Below are 26,715 nucleotides of genomic sequence, written 5' to 3' on the forward strand. Positions count from 1 at the left end.
ATAAATAGGAGTGGTAAAAATAATTTTCAGAGATGCTGAGCACCCACCGCTCCCATTGACTTCAACTGCAATTGTAAGTGCTCAGCACTTTTACAAATCAGGTTCATAATGTAAGAAAAGAAGAGAACTGGACAAAAGCATATTTAAAACTATTACCTGATATTCCAAATTCCTCCTTTTGATCTTTAAATATTGATTTGTTATTTACTTTTGTCCTTATACCCATTTATTTATTGTCTCCTCATTAATCTCTCTCAGTGTTTCTTTGGTGCCTTATATTTCTGATGCATTTTCTCAAGGAGGGATATTTCTAAGCTAAATTTGATTACTAGCAAAATACATGTGTAGATTTGCCAATTCTAGGTAAGCAGATGATAGGTCTTCCAACGTCTTTATCTTCCAACATTGCCTAATTCCTCCATGCAGTTTTTGTCTAAGGTTGATATATTCTTTCACTCATTCAGCTACATTCCCGTTTACCCTGATTTCTTTTTTCTATCTGTTGAGCATTATCTCCATCATGTACATTTTCAGGCCCAGAGTTTAGCTCCTCTATCAACTCTTAAAGTTCATTTATAGTTCTTGTCCTCTATCAACTCTTGAAGTTCAGGAACCAGGACAATAGCTTATGCAAAATGGCAGCTGTTTATGATGATGGTTTTTGCTTTCCAAACTTATCTGTGGAAGACATTCTGTAGATACAGCATAGAGCGCTTGGGAGAGCTTTGGTCTGCGAATCTTTCGGCTTATGTAGGCATACAGTGTAATATACATACAAAAAGCACCCAACACTGAATGAACAACAGTCTGAACCCTAATGTCTACCATCAGCTGTTATCTGAGGTATCAAGTATCAGAGGGGTAGCCGTGTTAGTCTGGATCTGTAAAAGCAGCAAAGTTTTTTTGCTGCAGGATGGCCACCTTAAGGTCTGCTATAGTGTGGCCAGGGAACCTCCCTGGCCATCCTGCAGCAAAAAAAACTTCAGGACCAGACTTCAAAGAGAAACTGCTGAGCTTCAGTTCATCTGCAAATTTGACACCATCAGCTCAGGAGCAAACAAAGATTGTGAATGGCTTGCCAATTACAGAACCAGTTTCTCCTCCCTTGGTTTTCACACCTCAACTGCTAGAACAGGGCCTCATCCTCCCTGATTGAACTACCTCATTATCTCTAGCTTGCCTGCATATATATACCTGCCCCTGGAAATTTCCACTACATGCATCTGACGAAGTGGATATTCACCCACGAAAGCTCATGCTCCAAAATGTCTGTTAGTCTATAAGGTGCCACCGGACTCTTTGCTGCTTTTATCTGAGGTATGTTTGTCATTATTAATCCTTTGGGCACAAGATTTACTTTCAGTTCAGCCTCTACAAAGATTTAGAAGCTTTTAAAAGTAGTTATTTTTGTTATTCTGTAGGTCTTCTTTTCTACCAGCTGTGGAAGGAAAGGGAATCACTCAATTAATCTTCTCCCAGTACTTTCTCTTCCTCCTGGAATACTAGTTTGATTAACCATGAAATGCAATGATGAAAACAATGAGATAAGACATTACTAGTCTGGAACCTATCAGTCCAGATATGCAAATCAGACAGGTTTAAAAGGAAAATTTCCCACCTGAAAACTGGATTTCTATGACTCAGACATTTGTATTTTGAAAGCAGAGGTGGATGATTATAGGTTTCTTTGTGCCCTAAGGTTTTGAAAATCTTTAAGCTCATTAATATACTGTACTCATGCAATGATATATTTTGTACTAGGAACACAGGAATTGCCATAGTGCATCAGAGCAAGTGTTCATCCAGTCTAGTGTCCTATCTCTGACAGTGGCCAATAGCAGATACTTCAGAGAAAGGTGAAAAATCAGAGGTCCCCAAACTGTGGGGCATGCCCTTCTACAGAGGCATGGAGGAACATTGTGGGGGTGGGGCAGCTGGGGCCCAGGCCAGCCTGCATGGGGGTGGGGAGGGAGTGCCACTTAGCTCCACTCTTGGCCCTGGCTGCTGGCCCCATGCCCAGGGTCCTGGGTATTGGTCTTGGCCCCCAACCTCAGCTCTGCCCCTGCCCCCAGGTGTGGCCCCAGCCTCAGCTCCCTGTCTGTGTCCCCCATTTCCAGACTGCGGCCCTGCTCCCAGCCCCAAAGGGCGGGAGGGTAAAGGGACAGAGGTAAGGGGAGGCACGAGGTAAAAAGTTTGGCTACCACTGGTGAAAATGGAGAGTGGACAGTTACAGAAAATAACCTGCCATAAGGGAATTTTCTTCTCAATAAGTGCCAGTGAATGAGTTGGCATAATTCCTGAATATTCATTTTATAATTTTTAAAAATACTATCTAAAGTAACTGAATGTCCTCAAAATCCATATAAGTGTCTAATCCTTTTCTAAATCCTGATGAGGAATTGGCCTTGGTAATATCCAGAGGCAATGGAGTTCCACAGGTTAATTTATAAATTATGTACAACAAAAAAATCCTTTTATAATTTTCAAATTCATTGCCTTTAAATTGTATTGAATATTGCTTTGGTATTATGAGAGAGTAAACAGGAGCCCCTCTCTAAACAAAAAAAATCCCCCTTCTTTTCAATATCTCTTCATATGGAAGTCTCTCCATGACTCTAATAGCTTTTGTTGCCCATGCTGCATTGCCTTGGCACTCCAAGATTGTCCTCTTCAACCAGTTTGAAAGGTCATGACGAAGTGTCTTGTTCAATATCTAGAGGCCACTGCAAATCACAAAGAGGCTAAGCCTGCAACTCTTACTGGCACTGAAGTCAATGGAGCTGAGCTGTTCATGTAGTTAAGAGTTACTAGAATGAGCAGACAAAGCAAGACAGGGTTCCATGATAGTTATTTTATGCTTTGCTATTCTTCAGTAATAGAAAGAGGTAGGAGGATTCTGAGCAATGGCAGATTTCCCTAATGTCAAGATTTTAAAGAACTACATGTGTATCAACTGTAACCTCTTAAAGAGATAGTAAACGACTGGCAACAAACAGGAAAATTACAGCTAATGTCACCTCCGTCACAACCAAAAGAGTGGAAAAGGGTATACACATGGTATCTTAATCTTGCAGGTGACAACTCTACCATCTGCTCCAGAAGATGTCTCCTTAATCAGTTTGTTGGTAAGAAGAGATGCAAATTAGATATCACCCATTCTTCTATTTGTTTTGTACAGAAAGCATAATTTTTGCATGAACGTCCAACTGTGTTCTCATCCCCTTTATGTCACAGCAACCTCATTTATCAGTCATTCTTCTCCATATGAAAAGATCTATAATGAGGAGTCTGTCATTGCCCAGCTCCTCTGAGTCAGGAGTTTTCATTTTCCCCTAATATTTGCTGCTTCTGCTGCAGTTTAATTTGCTGTTGTCTCATACCACAGCATTTATGCAGTCACATCTGTGGATAGAATATGGAAAAGGCTTAGTGTTTGCCTTCAAGGTTGCAAATGGATTAGATGGAACTGAGAAACCAGATTCCTGATCTGCTACATTTTCAAAGGAACTCAAAGGAAAGTTTGATTCACTGTACTGAAATTATTGTGTAATTATTCCTGGGTAAGAAGTTATGGCATTTAAATACTGTTTTTCCAGTGGGTCAGCTGGGCAAGAACATCTGTAGGGGTGAGGCTGTTGAAGGAAAAATGAAGTCTACAATATATTACAGTTTTTTCTTTTAAATGAAAATCTCAAAAAGACAATAAATTATCCATAAAATTGCTTTTGCTTGCACATGACAAATGTAACATATTCTGGAACTCCTTTCAAAAAAGCTATTTCTAGGGGCATAATATTATGCAAAAGCCAGAAATAGTAATTAAATTTCTTTCTTATTTCACATCTAAGCAACAGGGATCAAACCCATGGCTTTGTATTCTGAAGATGACATTATTATTTAATGGAAGCAATTTCTACTAGTGTCTCTAGATTTCAAACAAATATCTGAAGTAATTTATATACACTGAGCCAAATGCTGATATGATGCCAGAATTCAGTTGTACTGGAATGGATCACCTTGATCTAAGAAGTAGGTAAGTGTCATGTGTTCTTTGTTAAGAGCCAGAATTTCAGTTATATAAATTCTATCATCACATTTTCAACTTTTAACATAATCACTACATCGCCTATTGATAATGCACAGTACACAGAACATCTATGCTCTCAGCAACAAGAGCGTAAGAGCTTTCCCTCTTTAACTTACACATAAAGCTTACAGTTACGTCTGAAAAACATGGACACACAAAAGATTAATGTAGCTACAAACTCTCCACAGCTCTTCACAGCTTGTTTAGAGAATGTCTTCCAGAGTTAGAACAGGAAAGAAAAATATAATTATCATAAACAGAAGGCTGCCAGCTATGAGTGACACAAACAGAAATAGGATTGTACTATAACTGCCTGAAGAGATACATAATAAGACTGACACTTCCACCCTTTTGTCTTTACTGATTTTTCTGATATTCCTGGGCCTACAGCCCTAAAATTCAAAACAGTTCCAAGACAGTCAGAGGGGAAGACCAATGAGGCAGAATAAAGGCTGGGATATTCAGAGAAGAGATGTTGTAATCACTTAGAAAAATTAGATGCCTGCAAGTCACCAGAGCCTGATGAAAAGCATCCTAGAATACTCAAGGAGCTAATAGAGGCAGTATCTGAGCCTCTAGCTATTATCTTTGGAAAATCATGGGAGACAGGAGAGATTCCAGAAGACTGGAAAAGGGCAAATATAGTGCCCATCTATAAAAAGGAAAATAAAAACAACCCAGGAAACTATAGACCAGTTAGTTTAACTTCTGTGCCAGGGAAGATAATTGAGCAAGTAATTAAGGAAATCATCTGCAAACACTTGGAAGGTGGTAAGGTGATAGGGAATAGCCAGTATGGATTTGTAAAGAACAAATCATGTCAAATAAATCTGATAGCTTTCTTTGATAAGATAACAAGTCTTGTAGATAAGGGAGAAGTGGTGGATGTGGTATACCTAGACTTCAGTAAGGCATTTGATACAGTCTCGCATGATACTCTTATCGATAAACTAGGCAAATACATCTTAGATGGAGCTACTATAAGGTGGATGCTTAACTGGCTGGATAACTGTACTCAGAGAATAGTTATTAATGGTTCCCAATCCTGCTGGAAAGGTATAACAAGTGGGGTTCCGCAGGGGGCTGTTTTGGGACCTTTCTGTTCAATATCTTCATCAACGACTTAGATATTGGCATAGAAAGTACGCTTAAGTTTGCAGATGATACCAAACTGGGAGGGATTGCAACTGCTTTGGAGGATAGGGTCATAATTCAAAATGATCTGGACAAATTGGAGAAATGGTCTGAGATAAACAGGATGAAGTTTAACAAAGACAAATGCAAAGTGCTCCACTTAGGAAGGAACAATCAGTTTCACACATACAGAATAGGAAGAGACTGTCTAGGAAGGAGTATGGCATAGTGAACCACAAGCTAAATATGAGTCAACAGTGTGATGCTGTTGCAAAAAAAGCAAACATGATTCTGGGATGCATTAACAGGTGTGTTGTGAGCAAGACATAAGAAGTCATTCTTCCACTCTGCACTGGTTAGGTTTCAACTGGAGTATTGTGTCCAGTTCTGGGCACCACATTTCAAGAAAGATGTGGAGAAATTGGAGAGGGTCCAGAGAAGAGCAACAAGAATTATTAAAGGTCTTGAGAACATGACCTATGAAGGAAGGCTGAAAGAATTGAGTTTGTTTAGTTTGGAAAAGAGAAGACTGAGAGGGGACATGATAGCAGTTTTCAGGTATCTAAAAAGGTGTCATCAGGAGGAGGGAGAAAACTTGTTCACCTCAGCCTCTAAGGACAGAAAAAGAAGCAATGGGCTTAAACTGCAGCAAGAGAAGTTTAGGCTGGACATTAGGAAAAAAGTTCCTAACTGTCAGGGTGGTTAAATACTGGAATAAATTGTCTAGGGAGGTTGTGGAATCTCCATCTCTGGAGATATTTAAGAGTAGGTTAGATAAATATCTACCCGGGATGGTCTAGACAATATTTGGTCCTGCCATGAGGGCAGGGGACTGCACTCGATGACTTCTCAAGGTCCCTTTCAGTCCTAGAATCTATGAATCTATGAAAGGGATAATTTATTTCTCCTATTGGTTTGTCTGTGTGACAGTTGCTTGGCAGAAAATCTGGCACTTGTGTGGGGAAAAGTTGTTTTTCCTCAATACAGGCTTGTTTTACAGTCACTGAATCTCAGCTCTGATGAGATAAAAAATGCCTTTTGGGGCTTGTAGAGGTGCGCAGACTCACCCAGTGGCGCTTCCAGCTGGTCGCCTCAGGAATTAGCTCTCCAGCTGTCAGAGCGCCCTCTGCAGGCCGGTGATCTGCCTTACCATTGCTGGCCCCTGTGTCCCTCCCAGGACCCCGGTAACCCTTTTACTGAGTGCTTCCCCCTGGCAGTACCCCCACAGTTCTGGGTCTCCCCCTCCCAGGGGAACCCCCACCCACTATCCCCACTTCACCTCTGTCTTGGCTACTGCCCAGTCTCCATCTAGCCCCTGTTCACTGGGCAGACTGCAGTATAAACCACTCATCACAGGCAAAGGGGTTCAGACCTGCTGCCTATGCCTCTTCATGGGCTGCCCCACTGCAACCCTGCACCTACTTGGCCTACAGTCAGGCCTGCAGCCTGGGGCTTTCCAGGCCAGAGTTCCCAGCTCCTCTGGCCCTTCCCCAGCCCTGCTCCCAATCTAGGTATCTTGCTTAGGTCCCTGCAGCCAGGCCCTTCTACAAGCAGAAGGAGACTGACTGGACTTCTGGCTCACTGCCTCTTATAGGGCCAGCTGTGCCTGATTGGGGCATGGCCACAGCTGAGCCTACTTTCCCCAATCAGCCCAGGCATCTTGCCCCAGCCCCAGCCCCAGCCCTCTCCTGGGCTGTTTCAGGCCCCGCAAGGCAGGAGTGGGTAACCACCCTGCTACAGGGCTAAATATTGGGTCTTCTATAACAAGTGCCCATCCCAAGAGAGGTTGTTGGGTTAGACCAACAGAAATAAGACACAGTACCCTGAAAGCGGAGGAGGCGAGAGTGCATTGGTGAGGCTAGGGGGACCAGGATGGCTGACTGGTTCTTGTGTTTGTCAGCCAGGTATATTTAAACTCTACTTGGGTTTTTCAAAGGCCTGTTGGACCTTTAGCTGCCCTGTCCTCCCTCCACTTAGTTGTAGCACAGGAACTGAGTTTTTCAGGATGCTATGGGTCTGAACAATCACTGATTTGGGGATCAGAAAAGAATTTTTCCTGTTAGGCCAAAATGACCTAGATTCAGTGGGCTTTTTCAGCTTTCCCGCAGCCTCATGGAGGCCCAGTTGGGTTGAAAGGAATAGGACTTGAAAATTTAATATTAGGAAAGGTAAGACTGTTAAACTCGTCACTATGTGTAGCCAGTGGCTAGTGTGGATAAAGGCTAAAAGGGCCACCTCCTAGCTGAGACCCGGGATTTCAGTGGTGGACCTTGTGCCTGTAGGACAAGGGGAAACCTGAAGTCTTCGTGGACTGAGATAACCCCTTGGTAGTCATAGGGATGTGGTTTCAGAAGTCACCTGAGGCCTAGGGGTAGGCTGAGAAGGATTTTCACCAATTTATACATGGTTGGACCCTGTAACCCCACCACACTGGATCCCATTAAATGCTGGGTATGCAAGAGTAGAGGTTGGCAAACAGTGCCCCTATCAAGCATTAATTTAATAAAGTTGCAGCCTGATGCTTAAAATCTGTCCCTTGTGTCTGTGGTTCATTTGCTGCTGTGTCCTGATTCTCTGAACTGTCTACACAGTCAGCACAACAGGGGATTGAAACAGTAGGCAGCCTCAATGTTGTCACAGATGTTTTTATGACATACATTGGTAAAACTTTTTCAACAATTACTTTTGGATACTGTAGACATAGCAAAACTTTGCAGTGATGAAACCAGTACAGCTAACATTGGGTAACCACAGGACTGGGAGTCAATGAGATTGCTTGGCTTCCTCTGCTTTTCCTTTAATACATTATGATGTAGCTTTATTGATTTTTCCTTACAGTATCACAATTATTTTTGTTATGACAGAAAGCAGCTATCATCAGAGATACGTGTACTGTGATTCCCCAGCCAGTGAATCTATCCCTTGCCCATCTCTTGCTGCAGAAAATTTGCTCCAGAATCTAGATCTTCATATAAAATAATTTTTTTCTATGCCTCATGTTTATGAAGATTATATTTGTTAAGGTTAACTAATGTACTGATGTCTGCCTGAACCAATAGCTCTGACAGAAGTGCCACATTTCTTATCAAGCTGACAAATTAAACATCAGCATTGTTAATTATTTCATTGCTGACCAATGCAGGAGAATGACAATCATACTAGAAAGATCTGCATGAGCAGAGTCTCAATTTGAAGTTTCATTTTGAATGACGGGAGCAGGGGCAGCTCTAGGTATTTTGCCGCCCCAAGCACGGCAGGCAGGCTGCCTTCGGTGGCTTGCCTGCGGGACGTCCCCAGTCCCGCAGATTCGGCGGCACGCCTACGGGAGGTCTGCCGAAGCCGCGGGACCAGCGGACCCTCTGCAGGCATACCGCCAAATGCAACCTGCCTGCCGCCCTCACGGCGACTGGCAGAGCACCCCGTGGCTTGCCGCACCAGGCATGCGATTCACATGCTGGTGCCTGGAGCCGCCCCTGGACGGGAGTATAGAGCTTGAAAGAGTACCTCTCCTTTTCTTTCCCCAATTCAACCTCACAGACCATAAGAAAATATGATCACTGCATGATCACTGTTGCCCAAAGCAGCTCTGAAAAACTTTACTTGCCACACCGTTCAAGGGAACACTTTTTTAACATATATTTGTTTATTCTAAATCATTCCCCCCACCCCAATCATCATCATCACCTTGATAATAAGTAAACATAGATTTTATGTCTGGACTGGTAAATATGAGAGCAATTTTAGAAGCATGAGCTAATCCTCCTTTACTTATAACATTTCAAAGAGAAAAACTAAAAGAGTTTAATCTAGAAACAGAGTTGAAGTTAAAACATATACACACACTTCCCGTGCAAGGTGCCCTGGTATGTGTGGTTCAGTTCACTGTCACATCCAAATCAAATATTTATAAATGTGTATGTTCGAAGTAAATTATAAAAACATTAGAAATATATTGATGTAAAGTGTGAAAGGCAATATTATATGATAATTATGGCAATGGTCAACAAAGAGAAAACAGAGCCATTTCACATCATAGAAGCACCTGTTGCTTGCTGCATAAAGGTAAGCATTGCTTTAAGTGGAAAGCATCCTGCAGCTGAGCAGTAGAAATACTGATTCACGCATACCTGCTGTCTACAATTTTCTCCTGTGAGACTGTCATCTTCTCAGCTTTCTCAGTAGATATCCTTCCACTTGGCTTTTTGCCTCTTTTCTAGAGCGGAAAAAGGAAAATGTATTTCTGCACTGCTCAAGGGGACTGCCAAAAAGTGGAGTTGTAATTTATGATGTGCTAATGTTTTCCTTTGCATTCATAACTGAAAATAACTACTAATGCAAAATCATCATTGCTTGGATTTGGTGGCTTTTGATTTGCATATATGCTCCAGATTCTGCTATAACCTTCATGTCACATATTTATTCCTGTAAGCAAAATTTGGTCCCTACACCTGCAAAATCAACATCCCTTACATTTCCCTGAGGCAAATCACAGTAAGGGATATGAGTTTATACAACTCTGTATTTTTAAGAATCTAAGACAATTTGGATCATCTAGTCTGACCCTGTTCCTGCATCTTGTAGGATGTTGCCTACTTTATTCCCATTAAGTTTTTGTCTCATTGGTATATGACTGTTTGCAGTGATGGAGTCTCATCCACCTCCTTTGGTGTAGTCCTGGCCACAACATTACTAACTATTAAGAACCTTCTCTAGAACTTTTCTTTCTTTAGCTTCAAGCCATTGGTCCTGATCCTACCATCTTTTAAAGGTATCTTGTAAACCACAGTAGGCCAAACTCTACCTCTGTGCACAACCCTACAGATGTCATTTCACTTTTTTAAATTAATGTTTTCTTTTCAGTTTCTTCATTAAAGTCATTATGGCTGATCACAGAATTTTGAGCTTGGTATTTGATTGGGCTGATATTTTTAAAGCATCAGTAGAGTAGGAGAAATTATTTTTAGAAGTCTTAAGAAAATGAATGATTGTTTTCAATATTTTTCCACATTCACACTGTATTGTGATACAGAGCCTATCGTTACTGCTGCAGGTAACATTGATTTTGACAAGGCTGAAAGGTTGATCAGTTTTACTTGTCTTTTTTTTTTTTTCCCTTAAACATTGTTTTGGGTCCCATCCTGCAGCAATATATTGCAAAGCCAGGGAAGTTATGATCAGGAGCATTACCTGAGTCTGATATTTTTCCCTTTTTTTTTTTATTTTTTTTTTTTAAATTCTAGTGATTGTCACAGGAGAGATGTTATCTTGTATTTTTTATCGTCACAGATATTATAGTTAGCAACTGAACATTACAATTATTTAAGTTGAGTTTAAAGTCAATTAGATTTCAGGAACTTTCAGCATTATATCTTACTATGGCTAAAATCTAATCTAAAGAGAGCTTTTTAACCAGTCAAAAGTTATGATTTTGGTAGTTATCTATTCATACAAAATACTGTTTGCACTGAAAAAATAATATATTTGTGCTGTAGTTTTACTCTAGTTTTCTATATGGAAGAATGGTCTACTTGGCTCATGTCTGGTTATTTATTAATTATTATTATTTCTATCATGGCAGTGCCTAAAGGTCCTGGCAGAGATCAATGTCCCATTGTAGAAGATAGCTCTTGCCCTGAAGAGCTCACAACCTAAATGGGCAAGACAGACAAAGGGAGGGAGAAAAAGAGATTTGCCACTGTTGCTGACAGAGCTGGAACTGAATCCAGATTTCCTGAAACTCAGTCATGCATCTTATTCACAAGACTATTCCTCCTCAAACACGCTCCACAATTTTACACCATTAGTATCCTGTCAATACTCTGGATTCTTCATTTTGGCTCTACAGCTGCTGCTGAGTCAAGAACACACATGAAAATCTACAGAGATGAGTGCCTTTTCTCATGCTTTGAACATATAAAGCCGTATACTTTGTTAATATTGTATTAATCTGTATGAACTTCACACCAACTATGAGTTCATGTGTAATTTCTTTTTTCCAAAAACTTGCAAAAGAACAAGTAAGTATTAGCTACTGCAGGATTTTGCAGAAAGTTAGATGGGCCTTTCAGAGGACTTGCAAATCATATTTAGAAAATGAGAATAAACAGTGCGTCACCATCATGGTCTCACATTATCTTTTGTTTAACATGTAGGTGAACGTGTTCGCCTTCTCCAAAAATATCACCATTTGGACGGTGTCACTGGAGATAATGTGCAAAACCAGTCTCTCCCTGTATTTTTAGGTAAATTATCATTAATTACTTGTTTGTTTATATCAGAAAAAATATTATGGTGCACCAGATTTCTCAAAAGAACTCACAGTTGCTCTCTTTTGCTGCTGTTGATTAACATGGGCATCTGGAGGGACAAAGTTGCCAGGAAGTGCAACACTAACAATTAACATTAGTTATTCTTGCCTGCCAAATTTGACTTGTTCCTGGCCGGCATTTTTCTTTATGTGAGAGCAAAGCAGTTATTTTTTTCCCCACCGACATCATCACAGTGGAAGAGCAGATCTGGAGCTTGGGCTTGCAGAATTATCCAATGATGAATTAACAATATTGATTTACAGAGGGAACTGAGACAGCTGATAAAGTGTCCAGTTTGCTTGGGTCAAATTAAAAATGTTTTATAATGAAGTCTTCTTACCTTGTTTAGTTCATCCAAAAGCATGAATGGTTGATAATTAGCTGGAGGAGGTGCAAGCATGATGTTTCTGAAAACAACACAGCCACGCTCCACTCTCTGACTGGCTGGAGGATGGAGATTTTCACCTTCAAATCCTGAAAAATGACAAAGGAAACACATTTAAGAAACCAGCAACAAAATGCTATGAGCATAAATAACTAACATAACAGCTGTTAATGTGTCCTTATGTGCCTGATTCTGCCACTCTCACTCATGCTGAGTAATACTTAACTCCATAAGTAACATAATCGCTTCTCAAGGAGTGAAGATACTACTCAAAATAAATAAGGGAGACAGAATTAGGTCCTGTTATATTTTTTACAAAGTAATATACCGTAGATATTGTAGGAATTAAATGTACTGTACAATATGAAACTGTTTGCCTTTTATGCAAGTGCCAAGACAAGTATCAAACCTTCCTTTATTCGTATCTATATATTTAATACCCTACTGAAGTCTTGTAATTCACTCAGCAGATGTGTTTTTATATTTGACAGGGAGGGGGAATCTTCTTTGTGACCATCTGTATCTTATAGAGACCAGGAGAGAAGATGTTTTACATTGCTAATTTATGGCACTGCCTACAACATTTGGAATTGGCTGAAGTAGATATGGCAAGGCCACGCTATTGGAAAATGCTTTGCTTGCTTAACCTAGTAGTTATGCTCAGAAACAGTAAGTGTTTTCTGCATAATAGAAACAAATCAAACATTTGTAAAAAGCTAATATGGATTTACATGTATACTCCCTTTATGAAGAGTGACGGCAACAGCAAATAAATAAATATATTCAGGGATATTAAAACACTTTCCAGACCTTAAATAAGCTGCACAACATCCCGAAAGAACAGATAAATATTATTAGGCCCACTTACGCTGATGTAAACTGAGGTATTGAGGGTTATGTAAATAGACTAAGGTCACACAACTACTCAGTGGTATAGCTGGATATAGAAATCATGGGGCCAGAGTCTCCATCCTACATGAGCTCTGCTCCGGTACAGTGAAGAGGAGGCTGTCGGAGAGCTGGTTGTGGCTCCCTAATTTAAACCACATTGCCCTCGCATATCCTAGAGGAGCAAGGGAACAGATGTAACTTACACCACTGGCATAAGGACCCTCAGGCCTTGTGCCAGTGGAAGATTGGGAGTAGTAGAGATCTGTTCTGCCATGCTCTGCCCCACCTCTGTAATGCCATCTTCTTCCCATTACACTGATGAATGAAGGAGGACAGTTGAAGGATAGTGAAGCCGCTTCCACCAGCAGAGAGTTCCCTACACAGGAGGCGGTCTCTGCTGGCCATCTTGACTGATGCGTTGCAAAGTGGAAACTATAGCTAAGGGGTGCACACTCCTCGAAATACACAATATGCAAAGAATTCAATCTCTGTTTAATTGTAGCTCTTCTGGCAAAGTATTGCTGTGAGGAATTTGGTGGTGCTGTAGATTTGTCAGTACTAGGAATGCTATAGGAAAAAACATTGCTTGCTTGGTAGAAAAGAAACAGAGATAGAAATGGGAGGATAAGGAAAGATGAGTGGCAGTATGCAAATCAGGCACCCTACAGTATATTTACCCAAGAAGATTACAGTAGTTACACAGTATAGATTCAATTCTGCAAGGCTCTGAGTGCCCTCAACTCCAAGTGACTTCAATAGTACCTCCAGGAGATGCTGAGCACCTTGCAGCATGGAGCCCTCCATGAAAACCAGATGTACACCTGACAATTATTTCCCTTAGTTCTTTAACTTGCTTTGTTAATGGCTGAGATGACAGGTGGTTAACTGCTTCATGTTTTCAAGCAGTGATGCCTGTCATGTTTGCCTGGTTTAGCCTCTCTTAAATTGTGTATACAGTAGTGATCAAGTTAATCTGTATGGCTGCCTTTCTAGAATGGCAACCTCCACAGCAACTGACTAGGAAAGCGATAACATAGTCAGTCCGGGCATCAACATGTAGAAAAATAAGAAAAAGTCTAGAAATTAGATGCCTCATTTTTTATTTAAAATAACAAAGTCAACAAAATGTATATGGTGCATTCATTAGACTAGCATGGCCATGTTTATCACTCATAAACTGACCTGAGACATGGAAAAATAGGAATAAATTATCTCTGATAATATTTTATCCAATGTAGCATTGGAAAAGTTAACATTTCCGTGGATAACATAACTACGTCAAATATTAATTTTTCATGTGTGCAAATATTTAACAAATTTAAATAAAAAATCAAAGATGTTTGGTGAAAGCTTCTTTTTTTCTACCTTTATTCAACAGATTAGGGCTGATTCTAATCTCCTGCTAGTGCAATTCAGCAGTATAACTGCACCAAAGTCAATGAAGTTAAGCTGATGTAAAATTTATGTGAGAGAAGAATCAGATATATTGGCCTAAGTGTTCAAAGTTGAGTGACTAAAGTTAAGTTCTTAAATTTATATTTGGGGACCTAAATAAAAGTAGTCTAATTTCCAAAGGATTTGAGCATCCACAAGCTCCAATTCATTGCAATTAAATTTCAAATTGGAAAATCAGGACACTTATTTAAGTGCCTAAATGCGGATTTAAAAGTCTAACTGTAGGCAGCCAGATGTGAAAATTATGGTCATCATCTTCTAAAACATAAGAACATGAAGTATAGAACAGTTCCCCTCCTCTTCAAACAAAAAAGAAACAAACTGTCATCATTTATACTTCCATGCACACAAGAAGGGCAGTAGCTAGAAACGAAAACAGGGTAGAAGAGTTCCACCTCACTTCTGGCTACACCCCACTTCCCCTGGGACCAGCAGACAGATTGCTCTCATGGTGGAACTCTGGAGGGACATTCCAACATGGTGTCCAGGAGTTGGGAGGTGCCTTCACATGTAACTTCTCATCCTGGAAGGAATAATTTGCATGGATTGGGGTGTGCTGTGCATAGGGTGGAGCAGAATAAAGTTGCCTTTGCCTTATTTCCTGAACAAAGCTGAAAAAGTGTTAGGAAAAAAAAAGCAAATTTTGTATATACTCGTTTATAAGCCGACCCCCCAAGTTGGTAAGTAAATATGGAAAATTTTGACCTGTTCATAAGCTGACCCTATAATTCAGGGGTCAGCAAGCTTTGGCTCCTGGGCCATCAGGCTAAGCTGCTGGCAGGCCAAGATCGTTTGTTTACCTCGCGTCCACAGGCATGGAGGTAAACCTAAGTAAACAAAGTGTCCCGATGCACCAGCTGCTTACCCTGATGGGCCGGGATAGCAACTGGGCAGGAAATTTTTTGGGGAGGGAGAAGCTGGGGGTCAGGGGAGTAACCTCTGTGACCACCCCCCACATGACCCCACCCCTAGCCCGGGACCCCCCCACTCTCCCCATCTCATCCCTTCCCACCTTATCTGGGGAGGGCTAGGGGACTAAGGGGAGGATGTCTCTGGCTTGGCAGGGTGGTCAGTGCGGTTGCAGTCTGCTCCAGCGAGCCAGACTGGGCAGCACAGCCGCAGTACATTCCAGTGGGCTGGGTCGGGTGCCAAGACTGCAGCGTGCTCCAACAGGCCAGGTGGCGTGGCCACAGCCTGCTCTGGGGGGTAGGGCTGAGCGGCATGGCTGCAGCCTGCCAGCCCTGGAGCTGCAGCTGCTTCATAGGCTGGAGGGAGAGCAGCATGGCCAGGAGCGGAGAGACTCTGGCCCCGTCTCTTCCCTTCTGGCACTGCTGACTGTGCTGCCTCTGCTGGAGGGAGGGGCTGTGTTCCACCTCTCCCTCTCTATACCCGTTCATAAGCCGACCCCCTTCTCTGGTGCTTCCCTTTTTTACTAAAAAAGTTCAGCTTATGAACGAGTATATATGGTAGTTTGTAGTTACAATCCTTTATCCTAGGAAGAAAATGTTAAAACAAGGTGCCTCTACTTGCAAGTGAGGCAGTTATCTCTGTGGTGCCTTAATTTTATCATTATATGACATTATAAAAAGTTAAGGCTTTACTTCTGCAAGGACATTCTTTAGCTAACATCTTTCTCTCCATTAGCTTTTGCTGTAGTAGCAGTATTTCTGTTCCAGGCAATGAATGGGAACCATATTGCTTGCAGCATAATTTCAGTTTCTTAATGCACTAATAGTCTCAATAAGGACTCTGTATCCACTAAATTTGACTGCCTCTTTTATTGACAACTGTTGTGCAATACTTTTTTCAATAAAGTATCTAACACTGAAAAGGACCCTTAATACTGCATTTTAATGGAAGAACCTGTATAATATATACTAAGGATGTGGAAACAATCTTAGAAAAAATAACTGGCCTTAACCAAACTCGCCCCTTTTATAGTGAAGGATCATGTGGAGGGAAAAGGTGCCAGTGACCTTCCAGGGAAGGAAGTGGAGAAGGCCCAAATGCGAATAAACCTCCAAACTCTGCCTGAATGTTTGAATCAAGCCTCATGAGGTTTGCCAATAACTAATGTTTATCCTTCATTATGTATTTCACGTTTGTATATGTAAACCGTGCATTAAGGGCTGAGGAGACACAACACTGTGGTTTGGTCAGCAACTCCTGAATTTTAATCCTGGCTGAGACAAGAACTCGCTAAGTGACCTTGGGAGAGTCGTTTCAATCTCTGTGCCTCAGTTCCCTTACTTCTAAATCAGAGTAATTTACTCAGTTCACTTACTTCTAAATCAGAGTGATTTACCTCACCAGGGATCTGAGGATTATTTAACTGCACAGAAAGTGCTTTAAAAGAACTAAGTACCATAGCTGTTAGACCTAAAAAAAAAGTCTATTAAGTCATCTAACCCTTCTTCCGCTTGGTAATAAGTCAGAGGTGGGCAAACTACAGGCAGGACCATACTGCCAGGCCCCCGAGCTCCTGGCACCTCCCCTGCTGTCCCCCTCACAGCATCAGCTCACTCGTTCCGCTGCCGGTGAAATGCTCTGGGTGGCGGGGCTGTGAGCTCCTGGAGTAACGCAACTGCAGAGCCGGGCCTGACCCAGTGCTCTGAGCTACGTGGTGGCGGCATGACCCGGCTCCAGCACTGCTAGCCATCTGTGCTCCAGGCAGCATAGTAAGGGGGCAGGGAGAACAGGGTGGAGAGAGGGCAGGGAAGTTCAGAGTGGTGATCAGGAGGCAGGGGTGAGGATAGGGATAGGGGTGATCGGGGAGAACAGGGGGTTGAATGGGGGCAGTGATCCTGGGGGGGCAGTCAGGAAGGAGGGTTCCTATGGGTAGGGCTTCCCACCCTAGGGTTAGGGTTCCTAAGGGAAGGGCACTTTGAGCTAGGGTGTGGGTTCCTATGGGTAGGGCTCTTGGAGCTAGAATTAGGGTTCTTATGGGTAGGGCTTCCCGCCCGAGGGTGAGGCTTCCTATGGGTAGGGCACTTGGAGGCAGGCTTAGGGTTCCAATGGGTAGGGCACTTGGAGCTAGAGTTAGGGTTCCTATCGGTAGGGAGCCCCGCCCTAGGGTTCCTAAGGGTAGGGCACTTGGAGGTAGGGTTAGGGTTCCTATGGGTAGTGCTTCCCGCCTTACGGTTAGGGTTCCTATAGGTAGGGCAGTTGGTGGCAGGATTACGGTTCCTATGGGTAGGGAGCCCCGCCCTAGGGTTAGGGTTCCTATGGGTAGGGTACTTGGAGCTAGCATTAGGGTTCCTATAGGTAGGGCTTCCTGCGCGAGGGTTAGGGTTCCTACGGGTACTGCACTTAGAGCTAGGATTAGGATTCCTATGTGTAAGGAAATTGGAGCTAGGGTTAGGGTTCCTATGGTTAGGGTGACCCGCCCGAGGATTAGGGTTCCTATCGGTAGGACACTTGGAGCTAGGGTCAGGGTTCCTATGGGTAGGGCTTCCTGCCCTAGGGTTAGAGTTCCTAAGGGTAGGGCACTTGGAGCTATGATTAGGGTTCCTATGGGTAGGCCACTTGGAGCTAGGCTTAGGGTTCCTATGGGTAGGACTTCCCGCCCTAGAGTTAGGGCTCCTATGGGTTGGGCGCCCTGACCTAGGGTTAGAGTTCATATGGGTAGGGCACTTGGAGCGAGGGTTAGGGTTCCTATTGGTAGGGTACCCCGCCCTACGGTTAGGGTTCCTATGGGTAGGGCACTTAGAGCTAGGGCTAGGGTTCCTATGGGTACGGCTTTATGCCTTAGGGTTAGTGTTCCCATGGGTAGGGCACTTGGATCTAGGGTTAGGGTTCCTATGGTTAGGTCTTCCCGCCCTAGCGTTAGGGTTCCTATGGGTAGGGCACTTGGAGCTAGGGTTAGGGTTCCAAGGGGTAGGGCTTCCAGCACAGGGTTAGGGTTCCAAAGGGTAGGGCACTTGGAGCTAGGTTTAGCATTCCTATGGATAGGGCTTCCCGCCGTAGGGTTAGGGTTCCTAAGGGTAGGACACTTGGAGCTACAGTTAGGGTTCCTATGGGGGAGTGGATGGGGTGGCAAGGGGCAGTCAGGGGAAGCGGTTCCAGGGGCAGTAAGGGGACTGGGAGAAGGAGTGTTTGGATGGAGCAGGCGTCCCAGGTGGGCCGTCAGGAATGAGAGGAGGGGTTGGATGGAGCAGAGGAAGTCCAGGTGCTGTCAGGGAAGAGGGAGCAGGGGTGTGTGGATCGGGCAGGGTTCGCAGAGGGGCTATCAGGGAACAGGGGGGGTTGGATGGGGCAGGAGTCCGGGGAGGGGAGCCACGGCCCCCTCCCATAACTGACCCTCCATACAATTTACGAAACCCAATGCAGCCCTTGGGCCAAAAAGTTTGCCTACCCCTGTCCTAAGTATACAAAACTGTAATAAATAGCTATAAATTACCTAGGTGCTATGTGACTCCAACTGCCTCCTCATCTATAACCAAGTTCTTCTAGCTCCCCTCCTCAGGCCCCTCTTGCCTTCTTATATTGCTCTCAAGTTGTGGCATTCCCCTGTTTGACTTTTTTCAGAGTCCCCTTGACAGCTGCTGAATCCCTAACATTTATATATTAAAATGGAGTCTATGCCCTAAAACTATTTGAGAAACTGTGATTGAATCAATATTGGAAAAACTAAGTGGTCAAAGAAAGGTGTTTAAAGCTTATGATTTCAAACTGCCAGGTAGGATACCACATTTTGGTCACCTCAGAAACATTGTGTTCTTGTTTATTTATAGGAATGTTCATTCATATCTCTGTAATGCCAGATTGCCGACAACACTGCACAAAACAGATATTGACAACAGAGGAGATACTGTCATGAAGGATGCATTAGAAATACCACAGACAGAGACAAATTTCCTATTAAGATTTACATACACAGGTTCCACATCCTTGAAGCAAAGCAAAGTAGAGCCAAACCATCCAAACTGTCAAGTCATTCCTTAAATCTTCCCTTCCTGTCTATTTTAATTATGACAATTATGACTCAATCAGCAAGATAAAGGTCATTCTGTCACCTCAGAGGGGTGAGTGCCAGCAGGATAACTGGGCTCATAATGACCACAGAAGATAGGGCAGCTTGACCTCTCTGGGAGTGAAATGTCGATTAATTATCTTTTTACAACCAAGTCAATTATAGCATACTAATCACCTGTGTAGGACATCAAGCTAGAAGGTGTGGGAGAGGGTGGGGGAGGAATCATCAGCAATAAGCAACCCTCACTTAGAGTGACAAGGCAGGAATCGTAAAACTGCAGATGTGACACCTAATAATGGGGTGTAAATAGTTATTAGCTGTTTATAGCAAAATCTAAATGCTGTAATAATTTCTTCATTTAAGTGAACTTTTAAAAAAAAATAATAAAATGTTACCGGTCCTAGGGGTAATAGAAATGTCTCACTTAAAGGTGACCAGACACACTGCATTAGTCTTTAATGCTAGACTCAATTAACCAAGAAGCTTCATTCATTAAAGAAAGGATTGGTCGGGGGGGGGGGAAAGGGAGAGAAAAGTTGAACACAAGACAAATTAAGTAACAAGTATATGGGGGAATTTAGGAAAAAATAGTATTATAAAGTTTTATTTCTTTAAATCTACTTACAGTGGATCACCTCAATGTTATACTGGTCTCATGGAAAAAGATTCTCTGCGGCGTTGGTCAGTACAGTTGCTGCAGTAACTTTCCCATGGGCAGAATATACATTAATGTGAATCATTCCCCTAAACATACGTACACAGTGATTTACAACATAAGACAATCTGAAAAGCGCTATATATTATTGTAAAAGCTACATTTATGATACCCTTATGATACCCAAGTTATGCCTGCAAAGTATGTGTATGCATGTACAAATAGGTAAATGCATGTGCAAAATATACATAAGTACTATGACAAAAGTGCATATTTGTACATGTAAATGTGGTTTGCGTGCACACTATACAGGCCCTATATCCAAAAAGAAACAAAATAAACCAGAACAAATTCAATGCCACCTCTCTTTACATCAGGGGTAGGCAACATATGGCATGTATACCGAAGGCAGCACGCAAACTGATTTTCAGTGGAAATCACACTGCCCGGGTCCTGGCCACCGGTCCAGGGGGCTCTGCATTTTAATTTAATTGTAAATGAAGCTTCTTAAATATTTAAAAAACCTTATTTACTTCACATACAACAATAGTTTAGTTCTATATGATAGACTTTATAGAAAGAGACCTTCTAAAAACGTTGAAATGCACTACTGGCACGCAAAACCTTAAATTAGAGTGAATAAATGAAGACTCGGCACACCACTTTGGAAAGGTTGCCGACCCCTGCTTTACATTATACATACAATAAAATGGCAAAATGATAGCAAAACTCTTTTCACAAGAATTTCTGTTAAATGAATCTCAGAGTCTTGCTTCATTTACTTCAACACAGATGTTAGAAAAAGAAAGAAAACATTCAGAAGTTTTCTAATCCACCTTCCTACCTAGTGCAGGATTGTTCCTAACAATATAGGGTTTTAGCCTAACGTATACAGGAGGTAAAGACAATATTTATTTTTATGCCAGCTGTCAACATTTTCCATCATTACAAAGCAAACAACATGGTTTGAAATTTTCAGAAGTATCCAAGTGACTTAGGAGCACAAGTACTACTGAAAGTCCCTGGCATTCTGTGCTCCTGAATCATATCAGTACTTTTGCAGATTCCACCCTTGGAGTGCAGATGCATTTCTGGAACCAGACGATGGGATATACTGATGTAGCAGCCGTGTTAGTCTGCATCTGCAAAAAGAACAGGAGTACTTGTGGCACCTTAGAGACTAACAAATTTATTTCAGCATAAGCTTTTGTGGGCTACAGCCCACTTCTTCGGATGCATGGAATGGAACATATATTGAGGAGATATATATACACATACAGAGAGCATGAAAAGGTGGGAGTTGTCTTACCAACTCTGAGAGGCCAATTAAGTAAGGAAAAAAAAACTTTTGAAGTTTTGAAGCTTATGCTCAAATAAATTTGTTAGTCTCTATTCATGTACCAAAGACACTAATATCAGGTTCAATTCCGTAGGGCACTGAATTCCTTCTGGAAGTTGCAGATTTCAGAGTGCTCAGCACCATGCAGGAGGCATTCAGTACTTTGCAAGAATCAGGCTCACAAGGGAGAGCTTTGGCTCAAAGGAGTTAAAACAGGAATCTTAGCGCTGCAAACTCAAATAAATCTGTAGAATTGCAAAAGACAAAATGCAATCTTGATCTCTTTTCCATTCTTTAACACAGAGAGTACACTGTTTCTAAAGAGATGCTTTTCATTGCACAGGGCTCTTAAAAGGTATTCTGAAAGGAAGAGCACTGTTTGTTCCACCTGCACTTTCAAGAGCATGCTGCTAAAGCTTGTATTGTATTTTATATAGATTCTTACACCACAATAATCACCATAGTACCTGAGTACCTTGCAGTAGTGCACTAAGCAACGTGACTAACATCTGTCACGGTTTTTTTTGAGTATTCTATTATTTTAGAGATATTGTGCTTTTAAAGAGCTGCTTTAAAAAAAAACTTGTACATTCTGTACTGCACCTAACCCAGAGTTACCAGTGCTCTCTCTTTCCAAGATTATTCTGCACTTATGTTTTTCTACTACCATAATAGAAAGCTGCTGGTTTGCACTTGCCTTACAGCCAGAGTTCTGATATGACAGAGATCTAAATGGAACATGCAACAAGAAAACGTTTCTGTTGGCAAACCTTTTAATTCAGGTACAGTCAGGATCAACTTCTGAATCACAGATACTGCTTTGGGGCTCAATTCAGAAAGTACAATGCCATGAACAAATATAGGCATCAGTTTTCTGACACCCCCACACTGCTTCCAGAAACCCAGGCAAATTGGATTTAAAGGAGCTTAACAGTGCACAGCTTTTACTATGGCAAATGGAACAAACTGTTGCTATGAGATACAAAGTTCAGAAATCATTTTAGATCATGTTCCAGATTACCAAAACCTAAAGGAAACAACTGATTAACATTGTCTTCTGCGTGGAGACCTGATCTGTAAAGTGGCTGAGTACCCTGAATATCCATTGCAGTGAAGGGGAGTTAAGGATGATCAGCACGTTGCAGGAATGGCTCAGCACCTTTCACAGCAAGGTCAAGTAAGAAACAGACTGTCCAGATTGCTTGGGACAATACAAGCACTGGGGCAAAATATGTATATCCATATCACTCAACCATGGACAGCATATTCTCTAGGGTATGTTCACTGTCAGTCATGACAGGGGAAAAGATATTATGTTCTATTTAATTTCTTTCCCCCATACAATTCACCATCTTTGCCAATGAATTTCAACCCAGCAACTTAGATCTGATCCCAAACTCCACAATATAGCATGGTTAATGAATAAGCAGAGCACTAGAAAATTGTGGGACAATAAAACTGAACTTCTGCAGTGTTTAGTGTTAGGGAGGTTACTCCTTACCAATGTATGCTAAACATTTGGCACTAATCAATTTTTTAAACAAAAGAGAAAGATAAATAGTGACTATATTGGCTTTGGCCCTTATATCACAGTTTCAAACACTTCTCTATCCCTTGGGCCATATTTCAAAGGCCTTCTGCTAACAAATCAGTTGCTATGTATCCAATAGTATAATGGTGCCTGTAATGCCTACTGTATGCCTTTGGGTTTAAATTAAGTTGGTGTTTCCATCACACAGCCCAATTTCAGGGTCAGATAATTTGATTATTCCAAATTACACTGAATGGAAAACATGCCAGTGGAAACCCAAGGAGGCAACACTGTAAGTGTTAAAAGACAATGGCAAAACTGTGCCAGCGGAAGCCTCTGGAGACCATATTAGAAACTGAAGGCAATGGCCAAGGAGTAATTTAGTATTTTGCACGTTGATCTGTAATATATATTAAATACAAACATTCTGTTTAAGCCAATGTTAAAGAATGTCTGCAGCTATGCCTGGTTGCTAACATGTGGAATGCTAATGTCATTTGGGCCAAACAATGGAAAATACATGTACAGTACACACATTCAAATAAGTTTAAACTATTAATTTTTTAAAACTTACTGTATTTTGCCAATGTTCTGAAATGGCAAGATCCCAAATACAGTTCAGCTGTAGATTTCTTCTGGGACAGATAACTGTTTGATACCTAGTGACCAAGTTTGTTAGTGTAAGCTTTGAGAAATGACAAGTCTGTTTCTAATTTAGTTTCCAGACAACAGTTTACATCAATCTAATATGATGCCACCAGAATAAAATTTGCACCTGGCACAAAAGATCCCTTAGTGGCTAATTGCTGTCTGTTTTTTTTCATTTGAAATGGCTCCATCTGGTGTAAATTGCACAGGACTGGTATCGTTAGCTAGGACTCATGCCTAGTTTGCTGATACTGCTTAAACTGGTTTCATTTTGTTCATCATAAATCCTGTTTGGAAAGCTGTTGACATAGCCAAACTGGTATTCTATTAATTAAAGTATATATATATAAAAACTAAAACTATAATTAAGGTGAATTTATCTCTTGGTACCACTTAAAAATACAGCTGATGTTAGAAAGAAGTGTTCAAATTGCCTATAATAAAAATGAGCCACACAGAGCTAAACTGCCAGATTTTCCATAAGGAAAACACTGCACGTTTCCAACAGCAAAACCCAAACTTCTCTAATGTAAAACACAGGCAACAGATTTAACAAATAGTTTGCTTTCACTGCTGGCTCAAAAGCATGAAACAATGAAGACCAAGATTTCAATCAACCGTTAACTTACAAAATTATGTTCCATTTGAATCCTGCAAAACTAATATCAATTAACAAACAAAAAATCCTATGATATGTCAAAGCAAGGTTGTAAATTAATTTGACAAAAGCTATGAAATTAAGAGCTAAAGCTGCTACTCCATCCTTAATTCATGCCGTTGAATCCGAGTTGTCTTGCCACAGGGAAAGGAGCTTACTGAACATACTGTATGTGTTGTAATACCTATGAACAAAGGTTAGGGGGAAAAAAATCTACCATGTGATCAGGATGAGATTCAAAGACTGGATAGCTATCATGACTGCATTGGCACTCTCTTAGCCAGAAGGATGTGCATCGAGAATGATTTAAAGTACTTTAAAGAATTGGAACTTGGTCTTACACATGAGAAAGTTGTACCAATTTATCTATATGGGTTTAAACCATTTAGTTAAATTAATGTAACCCCCATGTGTGGACAATTTTACTCTGATTTAAGAATGACTTGTATCAATTTAGCTTAACATGACAAGAAATCAACTTTAGTTAAATCAATATAAGGTACTGTTAAATAGAAATAAGCATCCACATATGGGAGTTGCAGTAATTTAATACAACTTTCTTGCAGGACAATGTGTTGGTGCACTGTGACAAATTTCTGAAGTGTCACAATAGGAATTGAAAAAGGTGAGTTAAATAAACAGTCTTCTTGTGACTGTAGTGACCACTGGCTAGATGGGGGCCATGCACCACCCAGCATAGGAGCTTGTATCCCATGGATCTGTGAACATTTACTTAGGGCTGAGAATGTTCTATTCCACTTCACTGCCACTAAATTTTGTTTTTCATAAAGTTCTTACTAAAATGACAGCTTTTGCATCCTAACACGAAATTAAAATTTTTAAAAACACAGGGCCACCAGTACCAACTATGCCAGAGGAAGAGTTAAAAAAACCCTTGGTCTTCCGAAATTTCCACAGCTGCCACCAGCAGAACAGTTGCAGGTGGGCAGAGGTAAAGGCAGGCAGATTGCTCTCCTTTACCTCACCCCAAACCCACTGGAACCAGGCATTCTATCACCACTACCATGCATCCAACTCCTCAACATGCCCACCAGTACCAAGGCTTGCGATGGTGGAGCACAGAAACCCAGAGCTCCCTGAGGAAACCTCAATAGCCAGAGCTAAGGAGCAGTGAAGTAGCAACACCTTTTGAATACATTGAGTCCCCCAAGCTGGGTCTCACTGCCTATTCCCTCCTGGGACCTTTAACTCTTTCCCTTGCTCCCTAACACTCATTGTACCTCTACCTAGATTGTGAACTCTTCAGGGTAGAGATCAAGCCTTGTTTATTTTCTGCTGAGAGAATACAAAAAAATCACTGAACAGAAATTTTGGATTTCAAAATTTCAAAAACATTTATGTTTTGCTAAAATTAAAAGAAAGAAGAAATCTTTTTTCAATAACAACAAGACCCAAAAGATCCTATTTTTGATGAAAAAAACAGAGCACTTGCTCCACAATGAGCTGCCATCTCCGCTGAACACTGAATCCACTGCATTGGAGATCTCTCTCACCTTTTTCACAGGTGAATTTCTCCCACATGATAGAAAAGGCCTAAGAATCAAAAGGCCTGCTAAGAATCAAAAGGCCTGTGTCTTGCTCTTGCTCTTTCTGCTTATAGCTAAAGGATGGGCCTAGCTAGAGGATAAGCCTAGGGATTTGAATGATGGACGGGACCAGGGAATCAAGGACGGGGCATGTATTTAATCTTACATTTAACCATGTTAGCTATTTATTAATTGGCCCGCTTGGTACAAAAGTGTATGCAGCTGCTTTCTCGTGTATCCTCAAAAGATATTTGATGCCAGGGGTCAAGACATGTACCTTATCTTCCCTTCAAAATGATAAATGTATCCGCAACAGATGTGTCCTGTATCCCCCTCCCCAAAATAATCCATGTATTCTGTGTAACCTGTTATCTATAGGTCAGTAAAGTGACGTAAACTAAGTTCTTTGTTGCTGATTATAAAAGGGGCTCAGGTCGCCCATGTAAGGTGTGTTCTTCTCTGGCATTAGTCGGGAAGAAACACCCGCTCAGCTGAACGAAAATAAAGGTGTGGTACCCGTCTTCTTGTTCTCCGTGCCTCCTTGGTGTAATTAGGTAAGCTCCAGGGGGAAACGGGCCCTATTTGGCCAACAATTGGCGACTCCGCCGGGACTTCTCTCCCTGTAGAGGGCGCTGACCGGCAACCGAGGGCGATTCCGAGGAGTGGCCACCTCGAGCCACTGGTTTGCTCGAGCCTCGGGTCGTCCCAATCGGTCGGGACGGCTGCGTCCTCTCTAAAGAGAACTCCTAGACGACACGGAGACGAGACGGTGCCAGAAGAAAGGGGAAGGTCCAACAGCCGGACGCGGCCACTCCGGGTGGTAAGTGCGTTTTACCTCTTGGGTTTAAAGGATATAACGCCCCCGCAGTGTGATTGGACCTCATAGGTGATCCTAGTGTGGAAGGATATTGTGGGTGTTTAAAGGTTATGCTAAATAAGCCAGGCAATAGTTAATGAATAATACCACTAATTTCACAAGCCCCTGGGCTGTATTGGATAACTACTGGGACATAGAACAGCCCCAGGGCTTGTTTCTGTTTCTGGGGGAGTATTGCTTTTCTTCATATTAATGTTATATTGGAAGCCACAACTGTGATAACCA

The 26,715-nt window shown here is 41.8% G+C and overlaps 1 protein-coding gene across 3 annotated transcripts in view; it reads right to left on the reverse strand.

Annotated features, from left to right (window-relative positions):
* The window catches only part of MORN1 (MORN repeat containing 1), a 130,324-nt gene that overhangs the window by 40,754 nt on the left and 62,855 nt on the right, over positions 1–26,715 (reverse strand). For all 3 annotated transcript variants that reach the window (XM_030537661.1, XM_030537660.1, XM_030537662.1), the window contains 2 exons: positions 11,870–12,003; positions 9,349–9,434 (listed from right to left, as the gene is read on the reverse strand). In XM_030537661.1, coding sequence (XP_030393521.1) covers positions 9,349–9,434; positions 11,870–12,003 — 220 coding nt within the window. The remainder of the gene's footprint in view (positions 1–9,348; positions 9,435–11,869; positions 12,004–26,715) is intronic.

This window comes from Gopherus evgoodei, chromosome 18 (assembly GCF_007399415.2).
Source record: "Gopherus evgoodei ecotype Sinaloan lineage chromosome 18, rGopEvg1_v1.p, whole genome shotgun sequence".
Lineage (NCBI taxonomy): Eukaryota > Metazoa > Chordata > Testudines > Testudinidae > Gopherus > Gopherus evgoodei.